This window comes from Tursiops truncatus, chromosome 2 (genome assembly GCF_011762595.2).
Source record: "Tursiops truncatus isolate mTurTru1 chromosome 2, mTurTru1.mat.Y, whole genome shotgun sequence".
NCBI classification, from domain to species: Eukaryota; Metazoa; Chordata; class Mammalia; order Artiodactyla; family Delphinidae; genus Tursiops; species Tursiops truncatus.
The window spans coordinates 141956706-141980357 of record NC_047035.1 but is presented as its reverse complement, the minus strand read 5'-3'; the positions used below and the strand labels follow the sequence as shown (position 1 = coordinate 141980357).

Sequence of the window (23652 nt, the reverse complement as noted above, 5' to 3'; positions counted from 1 at the left end):
AGCTCACATGAGACACGTGTCACATATCACTGAGACTCCCAAAGCTGATCTATGCCACTTCTTCAAACACTCAGCAAATATAAACTACCATCGTTACACTTGTAAATCCACCTAAATGTATTACACATGTATATATACCTAGAAATGTAACAGAACTCTTCCCAAACAGTACCTATAAAACTATAAAAGCAACAAATAAGCAAAGGAAGCATTCAATATGATACTCAATTCAAGAAACTGTACCAGAAGCTCATATTTAAAATAATTATTGGGCTTCCCTGGTGGCACAGTGGTTCAGAGTCCACCTGCCGATGCAGGGGACACGGGTTCGTGCCCCGGTCCGGGAAGATCCCACACGCCGCGGAGCGGCTAGGGCCGTGAGCCATGGCCGCTGAGCCTGCACGTCCGGAGCCTGTGCTCCACAACGGGAGAGGCCACAACAGTGAGAGGCCCACGTACTGCAAAAAATTAAATAAATAATAATTATTTATGAAACTGCTTGACAGAACTGTGGATTTTAGAATAAAGCTGCCCTTTGGGTGAGAGGTGGGATACACTAAGCAGCCACTTTATCCCGTGAGCTATGGGTACCTTCTGCATTCCACTCTGCTGGTGCTTTCAGTATCTAATTGCTTGTTCCCTACAGTTCTTGGGGTACAGGTAGGGATTTGGATCCACATCTTGAGTTCTGCTGCTTTTTCACACCTTTCATATGCGTGGTGGCCACTATTTACTCAAGGCAGGTCACAGGAATTCTCTTGTTACTACTTCAGCAGAGACCTTGGCTTTGAAGGCATTTTTACGCAGTCTTGTTTCACTTCGACGTCTGAAGGAAGGACTCAGTTAATTCCTCAATGCTTGGTTTTCAACATGCCAACAAACCAAACCACGGGAGCTTTCTGCAATCAGTGGTTTTTCAATATATTCTTCCCAAGTTGACTACCCATATCTATTCCATATCTATTTATTCTTTAAATAAGCTTTACTTAATGGTAACTAACACTTTATAGTGCTAAGTGTGCCAGATAAGCACTTTACATATATGAACCCATTAACTAGGAGGCAGGAATGATTACTGTTCTCATTTTATAGATGAGCAAACAGGCATAGAGAAGCTTAAGGAACCTGTGCTCAAGGTCACAGACACACTGGTTTTGAAGCCTGCAGGCAGACAGCCATAGAGCCACACTCCATAATGGGTGTCGGCACCCTCACAGGTCGTGGTCATGAGCCACATATGGGATGCGTGAAATGCTGACGGAAGACAGGGAGTGGGATTTCACTGTTTGTGGGGGTGACGGACGTACCCTCATGTTTTCCTTTTCAGCATTTGTAGTTTTCCTTTGCCTAATTCCGTGGACAGATATTATCTAGTGTTAAGTTAACCTTCACAGAATTTGAAATATGGCTTAAAAAGATTCTTGCACGAAGACCACTAATAATACATATCACACAAGCCCAAGGGAATAATTAAAAAAAAATGACAAAGCTTTTTGTCAGCTCTCCATAACCAATTACAAAACAATGTTACCAGTATGAGGACCTAATAAATTCTTTTTTAAATTTTTCCTTATAAATTTATTTGTTTATTTTTGGCTGCATTGGGTCTTCGCTGCTGCGTGTGGGCTTTCTCTAGTTGCGGCGAGCGGGGGCTACTCTTCGTTGCAGTGCGCAGGCTTCTCATTGCGGTGGCTTCTCTTGTGGCAGAGCATGGGCTCTAGGCACGCAGGCTTCAGTAGTTGTGGCTCGCGGGCTCTAGAGTACAGGCTCAGTAGCTGTGGCTCACGGGCTCTAGAGCGCAGGCTCAGTAGTTGTGGCGCACAGGCTTAGTTGCTCCGCGGCATGTGGGATCTTCCCAGACCAGGGCTTGAACCCGTGTCGCCTGCACTGGCAGGCGGATTCTTAACCACTGCGCCACCAGGAAGTCCACAAATTCTTAAGAAAACAAAAACAAAAAACCCACTCACATTCACATACACACTTAAATCTGTCACTTCAAGGCAAAGGTGACAGTGTAGCAATAAGCAAAGAAGAAGCTTTTTCAAAAGAAATTTGGCCTGTCTGACCAATAGAATACTGCAGAAGTGATATGTGATTCCTAAGGCTAGCTAACAAAAGGTACTGCAGCTTCTGTTTTAGTGTCTTGGACTACTGGCTAAAGCCAGTAACCATACGGTGCTCTAGGAAAATCAAGCAGCCACGAGGAGAGGTCCCTGTGGAGGAACTGAGGTCCCCAGCAAGCACCAGCTTATGAGCACCAGTGAGTGAACCACCGTGGAAGTCCAGTTAAACCTTCAGACGGCTGCAGCCTGCCGTGATATATGACTACAACTGCGTGAGACGTCCCCAAACTGAACCCTTCCAAAATTCCTGACCAAAGAAACTGTGAAAAATAAGAAGCGATTACTGTTCTTTCAAGTCTCCAAATTTTGGAGTAATATGTTAGGCAGTATTACATAACTAATGCAACTATAAACCACAATCATAAATAAATAATACATATTCACCTATTTATAGATACAGTGCCTATCTCCAACAAATACAAATAAGAATATTTTAAAGACAGTGATTTCATTTTCATCTCAATTTTTACAGTAACTTCTACGCTGGTGTGTATTTCATATGGTACAGAAAACATCAGCACAGAAGTTCATGTATCTATATAACCATATGCAGAGAGGGCTCTTTTCTTTTAACTGATATGGATAAAGGATGGAAAAATTCTGGAAACCAGTAACTCTGCTCTCAGGTAAACAGAATTTCTTGGGTTCCTAAAAATAAAGATCCAGAGGCAGGAGTCTGAATCCTGACTCAACCACTTACTAACTGCTAACTGTAAGGCCATGGGCAAGTTAACTAGCTTCTCTAAGCTTCAGTTTACCTCATGTGAAGATGAGGATAAAAAATAGCACACGGCTGTTGAGAAGATTACATGAGATAATGTCAAATCCTCAGAATGTAGCACACAGTCAGGATCAATGATGATGCTGAAAATAATAATGGCTTTGGGCACGTGGAGTTCTCTGTGTTTGGGTGTTGGATTTTGAGTAGACCCTGTGGGCATGGAGCAGAGTGGCGGCCACCATGACATCTGGACCTCAGCTTAGGAAGTCAGAGAAAGAAAAGTGGAAGAACAAATGCTCGGAATGCCTTCACACCAAAAGAAGAGTAAAAAGGCTGTCTTCTAGATTAGTTAACCCAGTTTGTCAGCATGAAAAAGAAAAGAGGGCCTGGGGACACATGTTCTGTTCAGAAATAAACAATGCAACTGCCCAGTGCTTCTCAGGGGCAGTACTACTGGGAAGTTGAGGTACAGCAGGGTGGGACATCCCAATAGTCATTAGACATCTGTAAAGAGAGGGGCTATCGCCCCAAAGTAAGGATGGGCATAAGAAATTAGGGCAAAGAGTAAAGGGACAATAAATATCCTCTGAGGGCTCAGAGGAATGAGACTAGCATCAAGAGAAGTATTCCCAGACATTCTAAATGTAAAATAAGATGTTGACATTGTAATAACAAGAAGACAGAACAACGGGTATAAACTTCAGACATGGAAATATAGAATGGCGTACACTTCAATAACATAATCAAGAATACGCATGGCAAATTCAGCAAGAACAATATACTTGATTGGGAAAAGTAGCAATACTCCTTTTAAAATTATGAAGAAAACCGGTGCCCCTTCTATCATTTTAGTTTATTTTTTACAAAGTTCAGAAAAATCTAATGCAACACATATGAGGAAATAAATTTTGGCACTCAGATGGTCAATCTTAAGTAATTCTGTTTATTAGATTACCTTGTTTATGAGAAAGCAATTAATCTTACTGAGTCTGCTATGGGACAGGAAGTAAGCTAGGTACTAGGATCTCTCATCTCCTGTAGCAGAGCTGTACAGAAGGTGGCCCTTTAGGACTGGGCTTTTACTCGGCTTGGATAATAGCACAGAGTAGCACACAGCTATCAAACAGACTCCAAAAAATTACACATTTCTCTTAAAACATTATAGCTAAAATTTCTTTAATCTCTGTTTTAAAAGTAAGAAATAAGATTTAAATAAATACTAGAAACGCCTAAGAATAAATTATGGTTGCCAGACTCAAATGTTACAACTTCAATAAAACTGAGCTTTTCTTCTATTGTATGTGCTTCTTAGGGTTGGAGGCAGTTAGCAAGGAGAATAAAAGAACAAACCATGAGGGGCCGGGATCTGGACAAACCCACAAAGAGGAAGCAGGCATTACACAGAATGGGGTAAATCCATGCAACAACCAAAGGCACTGTCAGTCCACAGTGACAGCCCAGAAAGCATGCCTGTCTGAGGACCAAGGCAGATAGCTATTTACTGAGCCCAAAGGCCAGAGATGCAGTCCTCCAAATACATATCTGCTCAAGGGTCCCAGGGATCCTCAATGGCTAGAATATGTCTTAGGAACTGAGGCAGAGACAAGCTTTCCGAAGGCCCCAGCTCTGGGGAGAGGAGGGATATACAGATGCAGGGGCAACGAGGCCATTATATACCTCAACTAAACTGCCATTTTACACATTTGTTCTCTGGTTTCCTTAAAGCAGTCTGGAGACTCTTCACTGACTACCACTAAGCACTGGGAACAGCCAAGTCACAGGGACCAGGGGGGTTAGTGACAATCATGGGAAGGAAAATACAAGAGTCAATGAAGATTGGCCAGGCAAATGGTATAAACCAAAGACTAAGAATTAGTTATTATAGGGACTGGCATATGTAGGTGTCACACAGCCAGACAGAAAGACGCAGGAAGTGCTTTCTACACAAAGAGGAAATGCTCAGTGTCCAGCTAATCTAGCAAACCTAGAGGGAAGAGGATATGAATTTTGAACCAAGGAGCTTGGGGTAAGATTCTAAGAACCATTCACATAAAACATGAACTCTGCTGAGACGCCACCCTGTGCCGGGGTTCTGGGGGATGCAGAGATGACCCTGTTTCTGCCATAAAGAAGAATACAGTCTCCCTGGAGGGTGAAGGTGCCTAAAGACTCCCGGTTCCTAAGACAGAGGTTAGATTCCCCTCAAAATGTTGGTGGTCTGTAAGGCCTCATGGCTGGGCAGGGTACTCCTATTATATACCTTCAAGAAAATTCATAGTCTACTACTGAAACAAATCATGAGGAACCAAGCATTAAATGCAAGTATTTTAAAAATGTAATGAACATCACAGGCTTTTAAAAACAAGGTCATCTTACTTGGATGTTTCGGTTCAACAGCAACCCTCACAATAGGGGTGGCTTCAAAGTTGAGTGGTATAAATGGCGGGCAGGAGGGCAAGGTAGACAGTGTTGCCGATTTCAGCACAAAGTCTTGAAGGCCTCCTATTCCTGCAGGGAGGAAAAGATCCATGGAGTCAATAAAAGATGATAAATTCTGAATTTATGTTAGAAAAATAACAACATCAACCCAGTATATATGTCACAGAGAAAAAACACTGAACAAATTGGGCTAAAACATACCTACTTTGACCACAGAAATGATCATGTCCAGAAACATATGTCTGAAAGTACTAATTACTTTTTAAATTGTAACTCTTAGTTTTTAAAATACATTAGTTTGATGAAGATGAGTCTCTACTGAAATAATCTCTTTTGCCAAATCTACTTGCTTGTGGGTGAAGGGGATTTAGAGAGGAGAATATCAGTTATTCCCCCACCTCCCTCTCCTGCCCACTCTCCACTTCAGGCTCCCGGCTGATAGTTGCATAAGGCTCTAAAGCACACATATTTGTCTTTGAGCAGACAGGAGCAGAGAGAATGCCCCAGAAAAGTGAGGTGAAGGCGTCATATTGAACCTCACATCCAGAGTAAGAGCAGACAACATTTTAGAACAAATTAAGAAACACAAGGGCGATTTTTGTGCTTTGGGGTTAAAGAATTAAGAATTGAAGAGGGTGTGGAAGGGGAGGCTACCTGTTTTAGGGTAAGGTGACATAGGAGAAAGGGGCAGGGATATTTAATCGGCAGTCTGTTTTTGCATCTCGAGCTTAGCAACAACTATGAAAAGGAAACAAAGAAAACAGCTTTGCTACCTTCAGCTGACAAACGGATGTACAGGTACAGGGCACCGGGGTGCCACACAATCGACCATTCAGCCTGGTGGAGGGGAACTGAATCTGACCACACAGTGTGAAAAGCCCCCTCCCACTGCCCCTTCCGAATGCCTCCAGAATTCACCATCCCACTACATTAAGGGATCGCTCCAACTCTAAGAACACCTTCCTTACATTAGGCTGAAACGTGTTTCCCCCATCTCTACACATTGTTCTTCTTAGTTCAGTTCTCCAAAGGTCCACAGAAAACGTGCTTCAACTTTTACCAACTACCCTTTGGATTTCAAAGGCATCTGTCAGATCCTTTTAATCCTTTCCTGCCTCACACTAAACCTCATTAGCTCCTTTAACTGTTTAGCTCATGACATGATTTCTAGACCTTTTGTGTGCAGGGGATCCTCTTCAGACTAAAGTTTCCAAGGAGCTAAATTCATTCCCAGCGCCTCTGGTTTATCTATTTGGTCAAGGTCTAAACTCATTGCTGTCCTTCTTAGCCCAGCACACAGAGAGACGTATACCTGGCCACAGCTTCTTGATAATGTCCTCCATGTACCATGATGTAACACATCTGGGTCTGCCCAAGTTTCCACCAAGTCTACTAGAAATAACAACATCTCCCATGAGGCTAGGGGTTTAGGAAAACCCCACAGTAAATATTCTCTTTCAAACCTCATCCATCCTGCTTCTGACCTCTGACTAGCATGCATTTCCTTCCTGCACACACAGCACATGGTTTCAATGAAAAGATAAATGCTGGTCTCTTCTCTGTTTCACCAGGGATGCAGGCTGCAGAAGGTCAGTATATTTTGAACACTGTCTCTTTAAACTTCTGGTTTACATTTTGCTGTTCAAATCACCAAATCTATTCTTGCTATTTAGATATGCCCAGATTTGTGAACAGATTAAAAACATGAAAAAACTGAAACAAAAGAAGTCAATACCACAGTATTCCTAGTCAAGATTAAGACTTTATGGAAAAGGTTATGCTCCAAAGATAGTAAAAAAGTCACTATCTGTAATATGCCACTATTTTAACAAATTTTTTAATATAATTTAAAAATCTAAGAAAGGAACCATTAGAGTTATTTGGCTGAATCACAATAAAATGATTTAAAAATCACTTTGAGAATTTCTTGATGTACTATCGGATAATTATTAAGTGTACAACTTGATATTTATACAAAACACACTTTAAAACAAACTTTCTGTTTTTAAAATAATGCCATCAGGTACAATCTAGAAAAAAAAAAATGAAACAAAACAAAACAGACCACCGTAAACCCATAACCACACCATTTGAATACCGTCACTATATTCATTTGATGTATTTCCTTTTTTATTCCCTCCTCTACTGGCGCACATAATTTACACTGTTATAATCTCCATATAATTCTGTGTCGGTTTTTTTTCTATTTAAATCACATGATTTTCACTTCAGTTGTTTAAATCACAATTGTATCAATCAAGGAGGTATAATTCCTTCACATAAAGTTCACGTGCTAAAGCATTTTTCAACTGGGATTGGAGCTGCAGAATGTGTTCCCTTCAGGGAATCATTTTAGAAGTTTTGGGATGGGAAAAGTGATAGGTCAGAAAGAAAATATGCAAAATTAGCATGGCATGAATTTGTTTCAAGGATTAAAGAGGGTGCAAAGCTTTTTCCACGTATGTTTTAAAAAAAGGCATATGACTTAAATAAAAGACAGAGAAAAAACAGGCTGATGAATATGGAGCAAAAGGAATTCACTAAACACCAAGAATTCTAGCTTGTTTTTATACAAACGCCAGTAACTTTTGTCTGACTGAAGATGAACAATCCAAGTCCTCTCTGGTCCTGATTCTTCTCTATATAACAAGGAGTATTAGATATTTTGAGTGAGTGAACTCTATAGCTTACAGGCTGGGGTGACACCTGAGTAAATACTGAGTTCTTCCACTGGGTACACAGGCCCTCACCAGGATGTGTACCATACCCTTCAAACTTTTCTTAATCAAAAATCAGCATTTTGCAAACAATGCCAGACCAAAATTTTTTCCAGGTTCTGTCTAATGTTTCTTTTTACAAAGTATTCCATTTTTAGGTTTTTTTTTTTTGAGAAACTGCCATACTGTTGTCCACAGTAGCTGTACCAATTTACATTCACACCAACAGTGTAGAAGGGTTCCCTTTTCTCCACATCTTCACCAGCATTTGTTATCTGTGTTCTTTTTGATGATGGCCATTCTGACAGGTGTGAGGTAATACCTCATTGTGGTTTTGATTTGCATTTCCCTAATGATTAGGGATGTTGAGCATCTTTTCATGTGCCTGTTGGCCACTGGCATTTCCCCTTTGGAAAAATATCTATTCAGATATTCTGCCCATTTTTAAATCAGGTTGTTTTGTTTTTTTGATGTTGAGTTGTATTAACTGTTTATATATGTTGGATATTAACCCCTTGCGGTCATATCAGTCGCATCATTTGCATATGTGACTGATATGACCCAGCAATTGTACTCTTGGGTATATATCCGAAAAAAATAAAAACACTAATTTGAAAAGATACATAAACCCCAATGTTCATAGCAGCATTATTTACAATAGCCAAGATATGGAAGCAACCTAAGTGCCCATCAACAAATGAATGGATAAAGATGTGGTATATATATATATAAATATAATAGAATACTACTAAGTCATAAAAAAGAATGAAATTTTGCCATCTGCAGCAACATGGATGGACTTGGAGGGCATCATGCTAACTGAAATAAGTCAGACAGAGTAAGACAAATACTGTGTGATATCACTTATTTGTGGAATCTCAAAAATACAACAAACTGGTGAATATAACAAAAAAGAAGCAGACTCCCAGATATGGAGAACAAACTAGTGGTTACCAGTAGGGAGAGGGAAGGGCAATACAGACATGGGGGAGTGGAAGGTACAAAACTACTGGGTGTAAGATAGGCTCAAGGATTTATTGTACAACAGGGGGAATATAACCAATATTTTATAATAACTGTAAATGGAAAGTAACTTTTAAAACTTATATACAAATTAAAAAAAATTTTTTTAAGTATTCCAGAAACAAGCAACGTTAAGGAGCACATCTTTTATGAGACTGAAAATATTGTGTGGGCCCTGAGAGATGGATTGGTCTTCTGTCGACAACTTTTTTTCTTTAACAACCCCCTGCTGCACCAGTTGAATCAATCTAGGATGAGGGCACACTGGCAGCAGTAAGATGGTGAAATCATTACTGAATTCTAACACTGCTTCCTGGGGAGGAGCCTGTTAGCTGTCTGGAGAGAGAGGAGCATTACTATCTTCAGGAAAGTTTCGATTCGTAAACTGCTCTTTCATTGCTGGTATAAAAATAATACTGGAATTAAAAAAAACTTTGTGGGAAAACATGTTACTGCTCTAGCTAGCATATGGTCTCCTAATTGCCAAAGTTTTATTTCAAGACAACTTTAACATTACTACACCCAGAACCATCAACCTGTTCCTCTTAAACTGTTTAATAAGACTGAATTAATGGAGTCCTTTAAATCTTCATAGTAAATGCAAGTTATGTATCATGGATGTCTATAGGGCCTCAGGCCTATGAGAGCAATAAACACTACTTTAGAAGAGATATGAGGATTCAGACAACTATTAAAACCAAACCAAACCAAACCTTTTTTTTTTTTTTTTTAAAGTACAGGTTCCCAGAGTAGTTGGTGAGAACCTAGAAAACCTTTGGTCTCAGAAGACTACCTTCTGCTCTAGGTCCTTCTGTCTTTGAATACCAAAGAAGCTCATATCCTCTGACTTATTCTGCACCTTTCTGGAAACTCAGATTCTGCTCTCTTTCAGTCAACTACATAGGATATCAGGGGATCCATGCACTTTATAATTCTTGTCATGGAGGGAGCAGGCAGGTAGGTACAATAAATATAAAATGGGCCTTTTCCAAGCCTGCCTGCCGAGCATCTCCAATGCAGACCAGTATTGCTGAAGTTTTCAGAGGACTGGTCCAGTCTGTCCATGATGCTAAACAAGTTCCTTAAATCAACTGCCCTTTACCTTCTTGGTGAAATAGGAGGCCCCGGGGAAAACTCCTGCAACAATGACATCACCATGTGAGGATTTTTCTCCTTCTCGTAAGGACAGATGGAGCTCATAACCAGCTAACAGTTACATCAAGATCTGGGGTCCTTTTCTCAGAAGAGAGACTACAGTAAATGGAAAATGTAACATCTTAAGAATCAAAACCTTTTTTTTAAAGAGCCGTCTAGACTTGCTATCTTCGTCTATATTCCAGAACAGGTGGAAACGTGGCCCTCAGGGTCCAGAACCAGGTAAGGGAGCTATAATTAGGTGTCACTGTGGAGTCTCAATTTATGCATCAAGACCACTTCCATTTATGCCAGACCACCATTCCTGCGAAACAGATGACTCAATAGAGCCGGCTGTCACCAAGGGAATTAACACAGTTGGAAGGGTCTAGGACTAAAATAGTGGAAGAAATTTCACCTTGGACCTGGAGGCAATGCAGAGTACCTGAATGGTGCCTAATATTCACTCAGAGTGAATAAAAGGGCAGTTACTTCTGACTGCCTCTTGGTGTGTTATACCATAATAAAGGATCTACTAATGCTAGCCCAGGAGAAAGGATGAAGCACATTAATTAAAATATTTGAAAACAATGTTTTCTATTAGAACAGAAATAGATGTGAAGGACTGTGGGGAAGGGAATACCAGGCCAGGGACACAACATACACAAAGTGCTGGAGTGTTGTGGGAACCCAAAGTAGTTCAGAATACCTTATGCATAGAATACACCAAGGGGCTGGCAAAACAGGAGGGTGAGGAAAACAGAGAGATTACCAAGGGATGTGGATACCAAGCTAAGCTTAGACTTTACTCTGAAGGGTGTGGATATGGAAACAAGTAGATGAATTAGAGAGAAATGGGGTAAGCTATCAGTCTTGGTGGTTACGTAGGAGCTGGAAAGAAGGGACAGGAAGAAACGAGGATGAAATCCAGATCTCTAACTTGGAAAACTAAGCATTTCTCTACCCTTCTTTTAGGTTCATAAGTTTTTCCTATTGTTTTTATTAGTTCTTCATGTAATAAACATTTTAACTCTTATCATATTTCTTTTTCTCCAGACTATAGTTTCCCTTTTGATTTTGCTTCTATATTTTCTCTTTAGTATCTTTTTGAGCTTTTTCTATTTGGTGTCTAAACTTCAGAGCTTACAAACTTCAGTGCTCTCAAAGAACTGATACTTATTCAACTTTCTGTTAGTTTTCCAAGAATTTAGTTTTAAGGGCAGGGGCACAACTAGGCACTTTCATAAAGTTTCTTCAATGAACAAGTGAACCTGAGCACAGTTCCCGTCCTCAGAGCTTAAAATCTGGAGGGGGACAAAGGCAGATAAACAGGCAATTACAATATAATGTGATAAATGTCATAATAGGAAAACTACGAGGTTTATGTGGGAAGAGAAACTGAGAGGTTAGACTTCCTAGCAAAGTTAACATGTAGGAGTACCTGAGATAACTCTGCAGATGCTGTGGGAGGAGAGTGTAGAGGGGGGGAAATGGCACCAGTGGAGGTCCAAGTGAGAACCCAAAGTCATTATCTACAGCTGCAGTGTGGAGCGGAAGGCAGGACTGAAAAGACATTTTCAACCCATTCATTTCCACTTCTCTGAGATCTTGCAACTGCCATCAACTTTCTTTCCTTAGTCAACATGCATTCTTCTGATGTCTGATTTGGAATCAGAAGGAGTTGAATTTAATTAAAGCTCTAACCTTATGCCAGCTACCTAATCTCTCCCTAGTTTTAGTTTCCATATATATAGCATGTGGTACTTTCATAGGGTTACTGTGAGCCTTAAGTAAGATAATCAAATAAAGAGTTACAGTCGCTGGCAGAGTGAGCACTCAATAAATGGAGGTGGTGGCAGTGGTGGTTATAATTGGTTGTAGTGGTAACAGTAGTTGTCAGTAATAGTTTTGTTAATCAAAAAGGTTTTTTTTGTGTATGGTATGAAGTGCATATTTAATTTTTATATATACTATTAACTAGTTAACTGTAAAGGAGGTTATAATAACTTCTCTATAAGGTACTAATCATATCCATTTATAAGCTTTGAATCCTGTCCCACTGACCTAAATTTATACTTTGTATAGTAACACATGGTTTTAAATGATGCTCCTTCAAAGATGTGATTCCAATTCAAATGATTTCAGTAAAATGGAAGAAGTGTACAATGTTTAGCACATAAGAGGAATAAAATGCCTAGTATAGTTTAAAACAATGCTGGAAATTTGTTTTAAGATTTAAAAAGAAAAAAAAGAAGAGATATGGCTTTACCCAACCAGGAAATTGTAACCAGCTTTCTTCTACCTTTAAACTCGAAATATTTCCAAATAAAAACAGGAAGCAGAGTCACTTCTGGATGCAATGGCAACTTCATCACAAGTACACAAAAGATCCTAGTTGAAATGATCAATGGAAGAAAACTAAGGAAAAACTGAATGAATAGTGAAACTAGAGAGGGCACTTCAAACTTTGAGCTATTTCTGTTAACTGTAGATCAAATTACAGAAAAACATCAAGTGTCAGGTCATAACTCCATTCTTGAGAAATTACCACAACTTAAGAAAAATGATTACATACGTAGTATACTAGTGGTGGTCTATTTGATAACAGACCAATGGAAATGAAGAGCCTAGAAACATGTATGTGTGAAGGTAGAAAACCTAATGAAATGGAAAAAATAATACAACTGCATCTCTATCATACACCATCTAGAAAAATAAATTTTACATGGAATTGAAAGCACAAGTCATAAGATGACATCATAAGACTGAAGACTGATAATGTCTTACTATATTATAAAATCTACAAAACAAAAATGCCATAAACAAAGTAAAAAGTTATAAAATAGATGTTTTCAATGTTTAAACAAGACAAAGGATTAGTAAGCATAATATATAAAGAACTAGTACAAATCAGTGAAAGAGACATGCAACCAACAGGAATATAGGCAAAGAATATAGTTTCAAGAAAAGACACTAAAAGAAAAGGAAGCTCTAAACATTCAAAAAACATACCAAAAAACCCTTAATCGCATTAATAATAAGGTAAATATAAATTAGAACAATGAGATACTATTTCACACCAATACAACTGGTATAAGTCTGAAAAGAAACCACGTTTGGCAAGTATGTGCAGAAATCATAGGTCTTATGAACTGGAAATGGGAACAAAAACTGTTACAACTATGCAGGAGAACGATGCAGGAGAACTATGCAGGAGAACGATAGTGATGTTGAGCCAAATACAGACTGTGCAACTTAGCAGTTTGATTTCTACTCGTATATCTCGAATCAGTGTGAGTAGCGGGCACAATAGTGTACCAGTAACATACCACAAACAGTGGTGCAACTCTAGTGGTACAAATCTAGGTGATTTGGTAATTGCTGGGAACATTTCTGGTTGGGGCCGACTACAGGCATTAGCGGGCAGCACCACGGACCAGTGCCTTGGAATGTCCCACACAAAGAATTTTCCCAAACCACACAGCTTTTGAGTATTCTGCTGGACAAACCTATTAATAATGATCCGAGTTTAGATTTAACTCCATTTTAAAAGTGAAGTATTTTTTGCACAATTTAACACATGTTGAATTTTCAGGAATTCTGTTCTGAAAATGAGCTATTCACCATTTTACCAACAGCCACTCGTAACACCCCAGTCATCAGTACCATACATCTGCATCAAATTGCATCTGTAGCTGTCACATTCATGGTGACTACAAGTATGTATCTAACTTGATTATGCCATCTAGTATAGTCAAATTGGAACATTTACACACTGCAGGGTACTTTATTTTATTGAAAAAAAATTTTTTTAACCAGAAGGCAAGAAAACAGCCTTTTTGTTAGTCCTGCACCTTGAATGCTTGCATTGTTTGAATTGTCACACAGCAATAAACCGTGGCATTATGCTGTAAACACATTACATTTGAATTAATCAACTTAGGTCCTAAAAACTGAAACTGTGCTCTCACCTCTCGGCTGCCGGACTTGGATTTCCCTGGTTCCTGGTGTCCGCAGAGGGAGTCTTGGATTCCTATCTGATAGGGAGCTGGAATGTTTCTTGAGGTTAATCAAGGTCCTGGGAGTGAGGTGTCTGATAGCCTCAGATTGAAGGCCCTGTTCAATCTTAGTTCCATGGAAAGAGCCTCATCTCCGGGTCCACTCACAGGCCACCCTGGCATTAGATGTGAGAATGCATCACGTGATGCCACCCCTGTGTCCTTTAAACATTTGTAATGATCATTTTTCCAAAGGTAAATATTTTCCTCAAAGTCAATTCAGGAATTATGGAATTTAGACGGTCCTACTGAACCTTATCTTCTAATATATTGTGATTTCTTTGCGAGTAGGGCTCAAAACAGTGGGTGAAGGAATACTTCACACAATTCCTGTGCTTTTTAGATTTATGTCAATAAAGTTCTACTGACACTTATGTTTACAGGTCTGTGCTGAGCACCTTGGAGGAGACAGAGATGAAGAAGACCAAGATCCTATAACTTTCTCTCATTTTAGTACTATAAGTGCTCCTAAAGCACTTTTAAAACTCAGTCGCATTATTGCTGATAATTTATTCCAATCCCTGAACCTTAGAGCTTGAGATTTTTGTGGCCATTGCCATGCGTCTGCATCTTGATGTGGCGCAGTTACTATGGCATGGCACAGACACAACTGACTTGTATTAGAACCTACCAAAGAAATGTAATTCCTAAGGGGAAAAAATAACAATGATAGAATGTTAACAAAATTTTAAAAGCAAATATAGGCTATTTGAATTCAAGCCAATACTTCTTCCAATGCATGCATTACTTCTCTGTGAGAGGCAGCTTTCAAAGCAGTTCTGTTATTGTGGACCAATCACTTCACAGACCAATGAAGTAAGAATAAGTACTACAGGTTGAATTTTTTAATGTTAATATTACTACTACAAAACTACAGTAATCAAAACAGTATGGTACTGGCACAAAAAGAGAAATATAGGTCGATGGAACAGGATAGAAAGCCCAGAGATAAACCCACACACCTATGGTCACCTAACCTATGACAAAGGAGGCAAGAATATACAATGGAGAAAAGACTGTCTTTTCAATAAGTGGTGCTGGGAAAACTGGACAGCTACATGTAAAAGAATGAAATTAGCACACTCCCTAACACCATACACAAAAATAAACTCAAAACGGATTAAAGATCTGAATATAAGGCCGGACACTATAAAACTCTTAGAGGAAAACATAGGCAGAACAACTCTTTGACATAAATTGCAGCAATATCTTTTTTGATCCACCTCCTAATGAAAATAAAAACAAAATTAAACAAATGGGATCTAATTAAACATAAAGGCTTTTCCACAGCAAAGGAAACCATAAATAAAACAAAAAGACAACCCCAGAGTGGGAGAAAAGTATTTGCAAATGAAGCAACCAACAAAGAATTAATCTCCAAAATATACAAACAGCTCATGCAGCTCAACATAAAAAAAACACAAATAACCCAATCAAAAAATGGGCAGGGCTTCTCTGGTGGCGCAGTGGTTGGGAGTCTGCCTGCCGATGCAGGGGACGCGGGTTTGTGACCCGGTCCGGGAGGATCCTGCGTGCCGCGGAGCGGCTGGGCCCGTGGGCCGTGGCCGCTGGGCCTGCGTGTCCGGAGCCTGTGCCCCGACAGATGACCAAAAAAGCACATGAAAAGATGCTCAACATCACTAATTATTAGACAAATGCAAATCAAAACTACAATGAGATATCACCTCACACCAGTCACAATGGCCATCATCAAAAAATCTACAAACAATTAATGCTGGAGAGGGTGTGGAGAAAAGGGAACACTCTTGCACTGTTGATGGGAATGTAAACTGGTAAAGCCACTATGGAGGTTCCTTAAAAAATTAAAAATAGAACTACCATATGACCCAGCAATCCTACTCCTGGGCATATACCTGGTGAAAACCGTAATTCAAAAAGATACACGCACACCAATGTTCATTGCAGCAATATTTACAATAGCCAGGACATGGAAGCAACCTAACTGTCCATCAACAGAGGAACGGATAAAGAAGATGTGGTACATATATACACTAGAACAGGGGTTCCCAACCCCCCGCCGCAGACCAGTGCCAGACCAGTGCCAGGCGGTGGCCTGTTAGGAACCGGGCTGCACAGCAGGAGGTGAGCAGCGGGCGAGCAAGCGAAGCTTCACCTGCCACTCCCCATCGCTCCCTATGGCTCGCATTACAGCCTGAACCATTCCACCCCCCATCCCCTCCAGCCCATGGAAAAACTGTCTTCCACGAAACCGGTCCCTAGTGCCAAAAAGGTTGGGGACCGCTGCACTAGAATATTAGCCAAAAAAAATAACAAAATAATGCCATTTGCAGCAACATGGATGGACATAGAGATTAAGTCAGACACAGAAAGACAAATATCATATGATATCGCTTATATGTGAAATCTAAAAAAAAAGGGTATCAATGAACTTATTTACAAAACAGGAGTAGAGTCACGGATGTAGAAAACAAACTTATGGTTACCTGGGGATAAAGGGAGGAAGGGCTAACTTGGGAGATTGGGGTTGACATATACACACTACAATATATAAAATAGATAACTAGTAAGAACCTGCTGTGCAGCACAGGGACCTCTACTCAACACTCTGTAATGGCCTACATGGGAGAAGAATCTTAACAAAAAAAAAGAGTGGATATATGTATATGTATAACTGATTCACTTTGCTGTACACCTGAAACTAACACAACATTGTAAATCAACTATACGGCAATAAAAATTTTTTTTTTAAATCATGAAGATATATAAAAACTGGGTATGGTTTGGTGCAAAGAATATATACTTCTGTAGAAAATCAACTCTAAAGGTATCTCTAAATGAATCTGTGCTGGAACTATACTCAATATAACCCATAAGGGAAAAGAATCTGAAAAAGAATACACACACACATACACACACACACACACACACACACACACACACACACACACGGCTGAATCACTTTGCTGTACACCTGAAATTAACACACTGTAAATCTACCGTACTTCAATAAAAAATTTTTAAAAAATGAAAAAAAATGTTAATGAGGTTTTACATTATAGTAGTAATGGGTTTTAATTTTATAATACTATGAAAGCTCATCTGGTTAGTACTGGTATTGTAAAGCAATCAAACCTCTTTATAAAGGACAAAGGAATCTATACTAAATAGTTGGATTAACGTAGACTCAGTTAAAAAAATAAGTGAAAAAAAAAATAAGTGAAAACAATTAAAGATGGGGTCCCAGATTTATACATCCATTCTCATTTGCTACCCTCTTTTAAAATGACAGATCAATAAATTTCTACGAGGAAGCAGTTCTCGTTACTATCTAAGAACACTCTAAATGCCTATCAGTATAGGACTGGTTAACTAAATATGCTATACGTGTCAAAAAAAACCATAGAGCCACTAATAAATTGAATTTTTTTTTTTTTTTTCAGTACGCAGGCCTCCCACTGCTGTGGCCTCTCCCATTGCGGAGCACAGGCTCCGGACGTGCAGGCTCAGCGGCCATGGCCCACGGGCCCAGCCGCTCCGCGGCATGTGGGATCCTCCCGGACCGGGGCACGAACCCGTGTCCCCTGCATCGGCAGGCGGACTCTCAACCACTGTGCCACCAGGGAAGCCCTAAATTGAATTTTGAAGACTACTGAGACACAGATAAAGCAGAATGTAAAATTCTACATAGATGAGATTTATAGATAAAATGAAGAGAAATATAACAATGAAAATTATAATAGTGGTGAGATTAAAAGTGATCATCTCTAGATAAAAAATATTTTGATTTTTACTATGAAAAGTTATTAGACACAAGCTACAAGAACTAAAAATTTAAGCTTTTTAAAGAGCTGCCATTAACAGAATCAAATGGATATAAACTATATAAACTGATATATGGCAAAGGTGACACTGTAGTATAGTGGGGATCTGATAATGATTTTAAGTCAATGGCGTATCCACACTGGCAGAAACAATCAATCTGACTTCCATCTCACACCATGTACAAAAACCAATTCAGATGGATTACAGGTCTAAATCTCATAAGTTAAAAAAAAAAAAAATCTTCTTCGTGACTTTGGAGTAACCAGATTTCTTAAACAGGACACAAAAAGCACTAATCTTAAAAAACTGATAAATATTAGACATATTAAAATTAAGAACTACTGTTCATCAAAAGATACCATTAGAGAACAGAAAGGTAACTCACAGAGTAGGAGAAATCTGCAGTAAGTATATCCAACCAGGGACTTTTATGCCGAATATACAAAGAATGCCTACAAATCAATACAAAGAAGGCAGAGAATCTTAAAAAAAAAAAGTAGACAAAGACTTAATGATAATTCATAAATGAGTAAAAGTCAATAGTTAATAAATAAGTCAAAAGGAGTTTAACTTCACTAGTCACCAGGGAAACCAACTACTATTCCATACACACCAGAACGGCTCAAGCAAGAACAAAACAAGTGTTGGTAAAGATACGTAGCAACTGGAACTTTCAGGTCCTCCTGGTAGAAGCATAAATCGGTACACTCACTAAGCCTGAACATAAACCTGCCCTAGAACACAGCAACTTCTCTTCCAAGAGACATGTGTACAAATGTTCAGCAAAAGACATGCACAAGAATATTCAAAGCAACAATATTCATAATGGCCAAATATTGGAAATAAACTGAATGTCCACCAACACAAGAGCGGATAAATTGTGGTAGTCACACAATACAGCAATGAGAATGAACAAATCACAACGATGTGCAGTGACATGGACGAATCTCACAACCAGAATGATGAATGAAAGAAGCCCGACCCAAGAGCACATTCTCTATGATTCCGTTTGTACAAAGCTTAAAAACAGGTAAAATTAATCGATGATGTTAGAAGCCAGGAGAGTGGGTACTCTTAGGGGTGGAGGGTGCAGGTGGCAGTAACTGGAAAGGCAGCTGGCTTCTGGCATGTGGGTAGTGTTCTGTTTCCAGATTCGGATGCTAGTAACACATGCATAATGTTCAGTTTATGAAAATCCATCAACCTGTGGTTTAAGATTTGCATATTTTTCTATACGACTATTATGCATCAATAAAAGCTACTTAAAAGTGTTATTTGGCACAAAATTACATGGGTATGTAAAGCACTTCTGAGTCTCTTAGAGACGCCATTAGCTGCAACTATTAAAGATAAACCATTTCAGAGCCTTTAAAAAAGAACTGGCAGCAAAAGAGTGAGCGCGTGGTTTGTTTCCTGTATCTTTTCCCTCCACATCATCCAAGGAAGAGTGAAAGGTGTCTTTCACTGCAGTGTCCTTACACGGATTCTTCCTGAACATGTCTGTCCTTGAGCAAATCACTTCTCTATTCAAGTAAGTGCAGCCAGCCTCCTCCTGGCGGCACAGTTCTGTCTATTCTCTGGTTCCTGATGCTCTCCAGTTCATTCATTCAGAAGACGGTCCTTTTAAATACCCACTGGAAGATACTATAAATGGTTTAGAAAACTATTCTTTGGGTTTTGGTCTGTTTCATTTTGGGGGAAAACAAAACAATCCCCAGCAAACATCACACAATTCTCTAAGGCTGCCTTTATTTATGTACAAAAAACGTCCAGCACATTACCCAAGATTTTCCAAGTGTCTCATTCCATTCTTACCAGCTACCACTGCTGAAATCTAGCCACAATTAGAGAAAAATAATCTCAGCTCACATCATGGGAAATGTTTCTTTGGCTCTAAGAAAAACAGAGAATAAGTGCTGTGAAAAAGTAGGTCAGCAAAATAATGTGAAAGTTGTTTACAGCTGATTATTTCCATAATACTGTCCATGGTGGCCTTGTGTATATGGGTCTCTTCAGCAAACACCCCAGAAACACTCTGAGGCAAGATTATCATTTCTAAGTGATAGGAGACCCACAAAAAGGGTATGTCAGGCGACCCTCCTTTACTCTACCAAGGCACTTGGGTATGTTTTCTCAAACAGCCACAGGTGTCCTTCTGATTTATTAACAAGCTCTGTCCCTAGTGAAACCTGTTGCAAACTAAAGAATTCCACCATAACAAAACGCAGAAATGCTAATACAGCATCTGTAAGGAAGCTTTCATAAGACAAACTAATGTGAACAATTTACTCAAGACTTCCCAGTCTGTGCCTACTAAGTAGAGTTAGATGGGCAATAACAAAATCCCACTGGCTCCCTGACCCCACCAGTTCATACAGGGCCTTCATCTTCCTGTCCATCATCTTCTCTAGGAATCCCAGGGGCTGTTCCTCATGGGCTCATGAGCTCACATTTACCACAGATACTTAGGCACTGGTGTTCTCATGGTGCAAAAACTCTGCAGGGGTCTCCGATGTAGGGAGAATGCTTCTTCTGTATGCTTATACCCTGTTAGAGCATAGATGATGCTTGTGACCCAATGTCTTACAGAGGCCAACTCTTACCTTCCAAAGGTCTCAGTCATGGGAGCAACAGGGCTGGGCCAAAAGGCAAATCCAGTGACAGGTATAATGCCACTCCTCCCCGTAGAGACTAAGGCTGGGCTACTGGACTACCCTGTCATGTCTGGTTTCTTGTTCTTTTGGAGAAGTTTCCTTCCAGGAGGTACCTCAATCATCTTCAAGGGCCCTTTCTACCAATATCTGGATATGCTCCCCAGAAGGTAAGCAGTCCATGCTGAAGCTGATCCTTGGTACTATTTGAGTTCTTATTCAACATTAAGAAAATGGCTCACGGTATGCGGCTCAGGAGCAGAAGACAGCAGCAACACTACTGAGCACCCTCAGGCAGTGAGAAAAGCCTTCAGGGAGATATGGAAGCAGCCAGCTTTCCAGATCCAATACCATATCAGGCTGGTAAATGCCTCATCCGGAAAACAAAATCATCTCTAGAATAGTCTACGTTTTAGTAAACATCAAGGGATTTCTTTCAAACTTTGCACACAACTTTTATAGCTTGTTTGTAAAACAGCATTGTCGCTGATTTAATGACAGAAACATAAAATGTATACTTCAGCAAGTCCTTAGAGCTCCTCCCTTTCACAGGTGAAGAATCTGAGGGGTACAGTGGGGAAAGACTGATCCCAGATCCCAGTCGCTGGCAGTTCTGGAAAGATCCCAGTTTTCCTGGCTCCCAGGAGGAGGGCTTTTTCCTTTATGCCATGCTTCCTCAATGTGTTCCAGATAAGATGAATGACATTTTTCCAGGACCAATAAATAGTTATAATATTTCTGCTCCTTTCCAAAATCATTGAAATCTCATTCACATGCCTTTTATCCAGTGAAGGAAAAGTAAAAATGCCAAATCTGTTAAAGAAAAAGAAGAGAGGAGGAAGAACTGGTGGGGACAAGGAGGGAGTGGGTCACCCTATGTATCCCCTGTAGAGCTGGTTAGCACGCAGGAACAGAGTGCACCAGGGTGGAGAAGATAAGGCAATAATTCCTGAAGACTCCAGTGCCTATGCCCAGGATCATCCTTATGGAGGGGCAAAAGGGCTGGGCAAGTAAACACCTGGCGCCCTGTCTACAAATATCTCCAAATAGGGAAAACTGGTTTACAATGAACATCAGCTGAAACCTTCAAGGGACAAATGAGAGGAAAGTGCCTGGCCAATGTAAACACACTCAGATAAGGAAATGGGGAGAGAGCACTAGCTGTATTTTATCCCAGCTCCTACCCCTTCACTGGCAACACTTAGAATCTCAGGTGTTCATGAACATCATTTAGCTGTGCTGTCTTCTCTTCTCTGATCTCGTATCTCCTCCCCGTTCCCACTCCTGCTACGGCTTGTACTACCTCTCCACTCCGAGAGTCACCAGAATGTCTGGCATCTAGTAGGCCCTCAATAGATATTTGCTGAATGAATGAATGAACCTCATTTGTGTTAAATGTCAATTAAAATGAAGCAATAGCTGTGATTAGACTGGCAAAAAACCCAGAGCCACTACAACATAAATATAATACAATGATTGTCATCATAGCACTGTCTGAAACAGGAAAACCACCATACAACAAACTAATTATTCATTAGGAAGGAACTGGTTTAAAATACTTGTGGGGCTTCCCTGGTGGCACAGTGGTTGAGAGTCTGCAGGGGACACGGGTTCGTGCCCCAGTCTGGGAAGATCCCACATGCCATGGAGCGGCTGGGCCCGTGAGCCATGGCCGCTGAACCTGCACGTCCGGAGCCTGTGCTCCGCAATGGGAGAGGCCACGACAGTGAGAGGCCCGTGTACCGCAAAAAAAAATTTGGGGTACATTCATAAAATTTATTTAGCCATGAAAAAGAATATAGTAAATTAGAATGTGATAACACTTGAAGATACAGTACTGATAAAATATTCTAAGATATATTATGATAAAAAAGCAAAGTAGAGTAAAACAACATTAATAATGAGATTCTTTCCCTCCCCTTTTAATATAAGAAGATATACTTGGAATATGTTGGTATACTTGGTAAGAAGATATACATGGTATATGGGTAAACCTGACTAATTGTCAAGAACAACAGCTAGAATCTTAAAGTTGGCCCTTCCCAAAGAATATGGAATGGACAAAATGCTATCCCAAGTTCCTTTAAGCTCTAAACATCTGGGGTCTTATGATTTATTATGAGCAAGTTTCCCTTCCATACAAATATGGCACACTCTACAAAAACTCAATATACGACTTTGTCCTGAATTTGCCTGTGATAAAATGATCCCCAGATGACAAATAAGACTTGAGTTATTTTGTATTTTTGCATTTTGCATACAAGTCCAGGAAAACAATTTTTAAAGCCTCTGAATATCACTGAAGAAACAGTTTCATTGTGATTATACTTGAGGATGGAAAGAAAAAAAATCAGTTACTTGATACATATCAGATCTATTATCCTCAGTGACAACACAGAAAATCACAATTAATCATGCAAAAGAGCTGCAGAAGTGGAAGACCCCTGACAGCCTGTCTGCTTAAAAGAACCTGCTGCAATGTGAAATCTCCTTCATAACATCCCTAAGAGAAGACGGTCACAGCAGTCCACTTCCCTGATGGAGGAGCATGAATTCAAATTTCTGTATGGGTGTGTACGAATTCACTTACCATTATGAACATCTATTGCATGACAAGTCCTCTGGTAGGCACATGAACATGGCCCTGCCTGTACCCGGCAGGCTCTTCTTGGCTTTCTTGTGTTGTCTTCAAATCACATTCCCTGTTATAACACCACTGCCTCTAGCTGTACTCTCTGGAAAAACACGAGCCTTTAAATACTTTTGAAAGCTAGTTTATCACACCTTCCGCACCACTGCTGTTTTCATAAAACCCCCTAAAAACTTCTATTCCCTCTCTGCTCCGTATATAAATTTAACAGAGAAAAGTACAACATTTAGGTCAAAAAATCAGCTGCCCACACGGGTATATTTTTAGGCAGTCATTTCAGTTTCACAAAGGTTTTCAGTTTGTGGTTGCCAATAGGTTTGCTGCAAACTAAC

General features: G+C 39.8%; 1 protein-coding gene across 6 annotated transcripts in view; it reads right to left on the bottom strand.

Moving 5' to 3' along the window:
- EFL1 (elongation factor like GTPase 1) overlaps window positions 1-23652 on the bottom strand; it is a 136668-nt gene that overhangs the window by 34172 nt on the left and 78844 nt on the right. For 4 of the 6 annotated variants that reach the window (XR_012330306.1, XM_073801454.1, XM_073801455.1 and 1 more), the window contains 2 exons: window positions 14129-14194; window positions 5221-5352 (listed from right to left, as the gene is read on the bottom strand). Coding sequence is in view for 5 of the 6 variants with exons in the window: in XM_073801454.1 (XP_073657555.1) it covers window positions 5221-5352; window positions 14129-14194 (198 nt within the window). In the remaining variant the exon portion in view is untranslated. The remainder of the gene's footprint in view (window positions 1-5220; window positions 5353-14128; window positions 14195-23652) is intronic. The other 2 variants (XM_019945798.3, XM_019945800.3) reach the window with 1 other exon arrangement.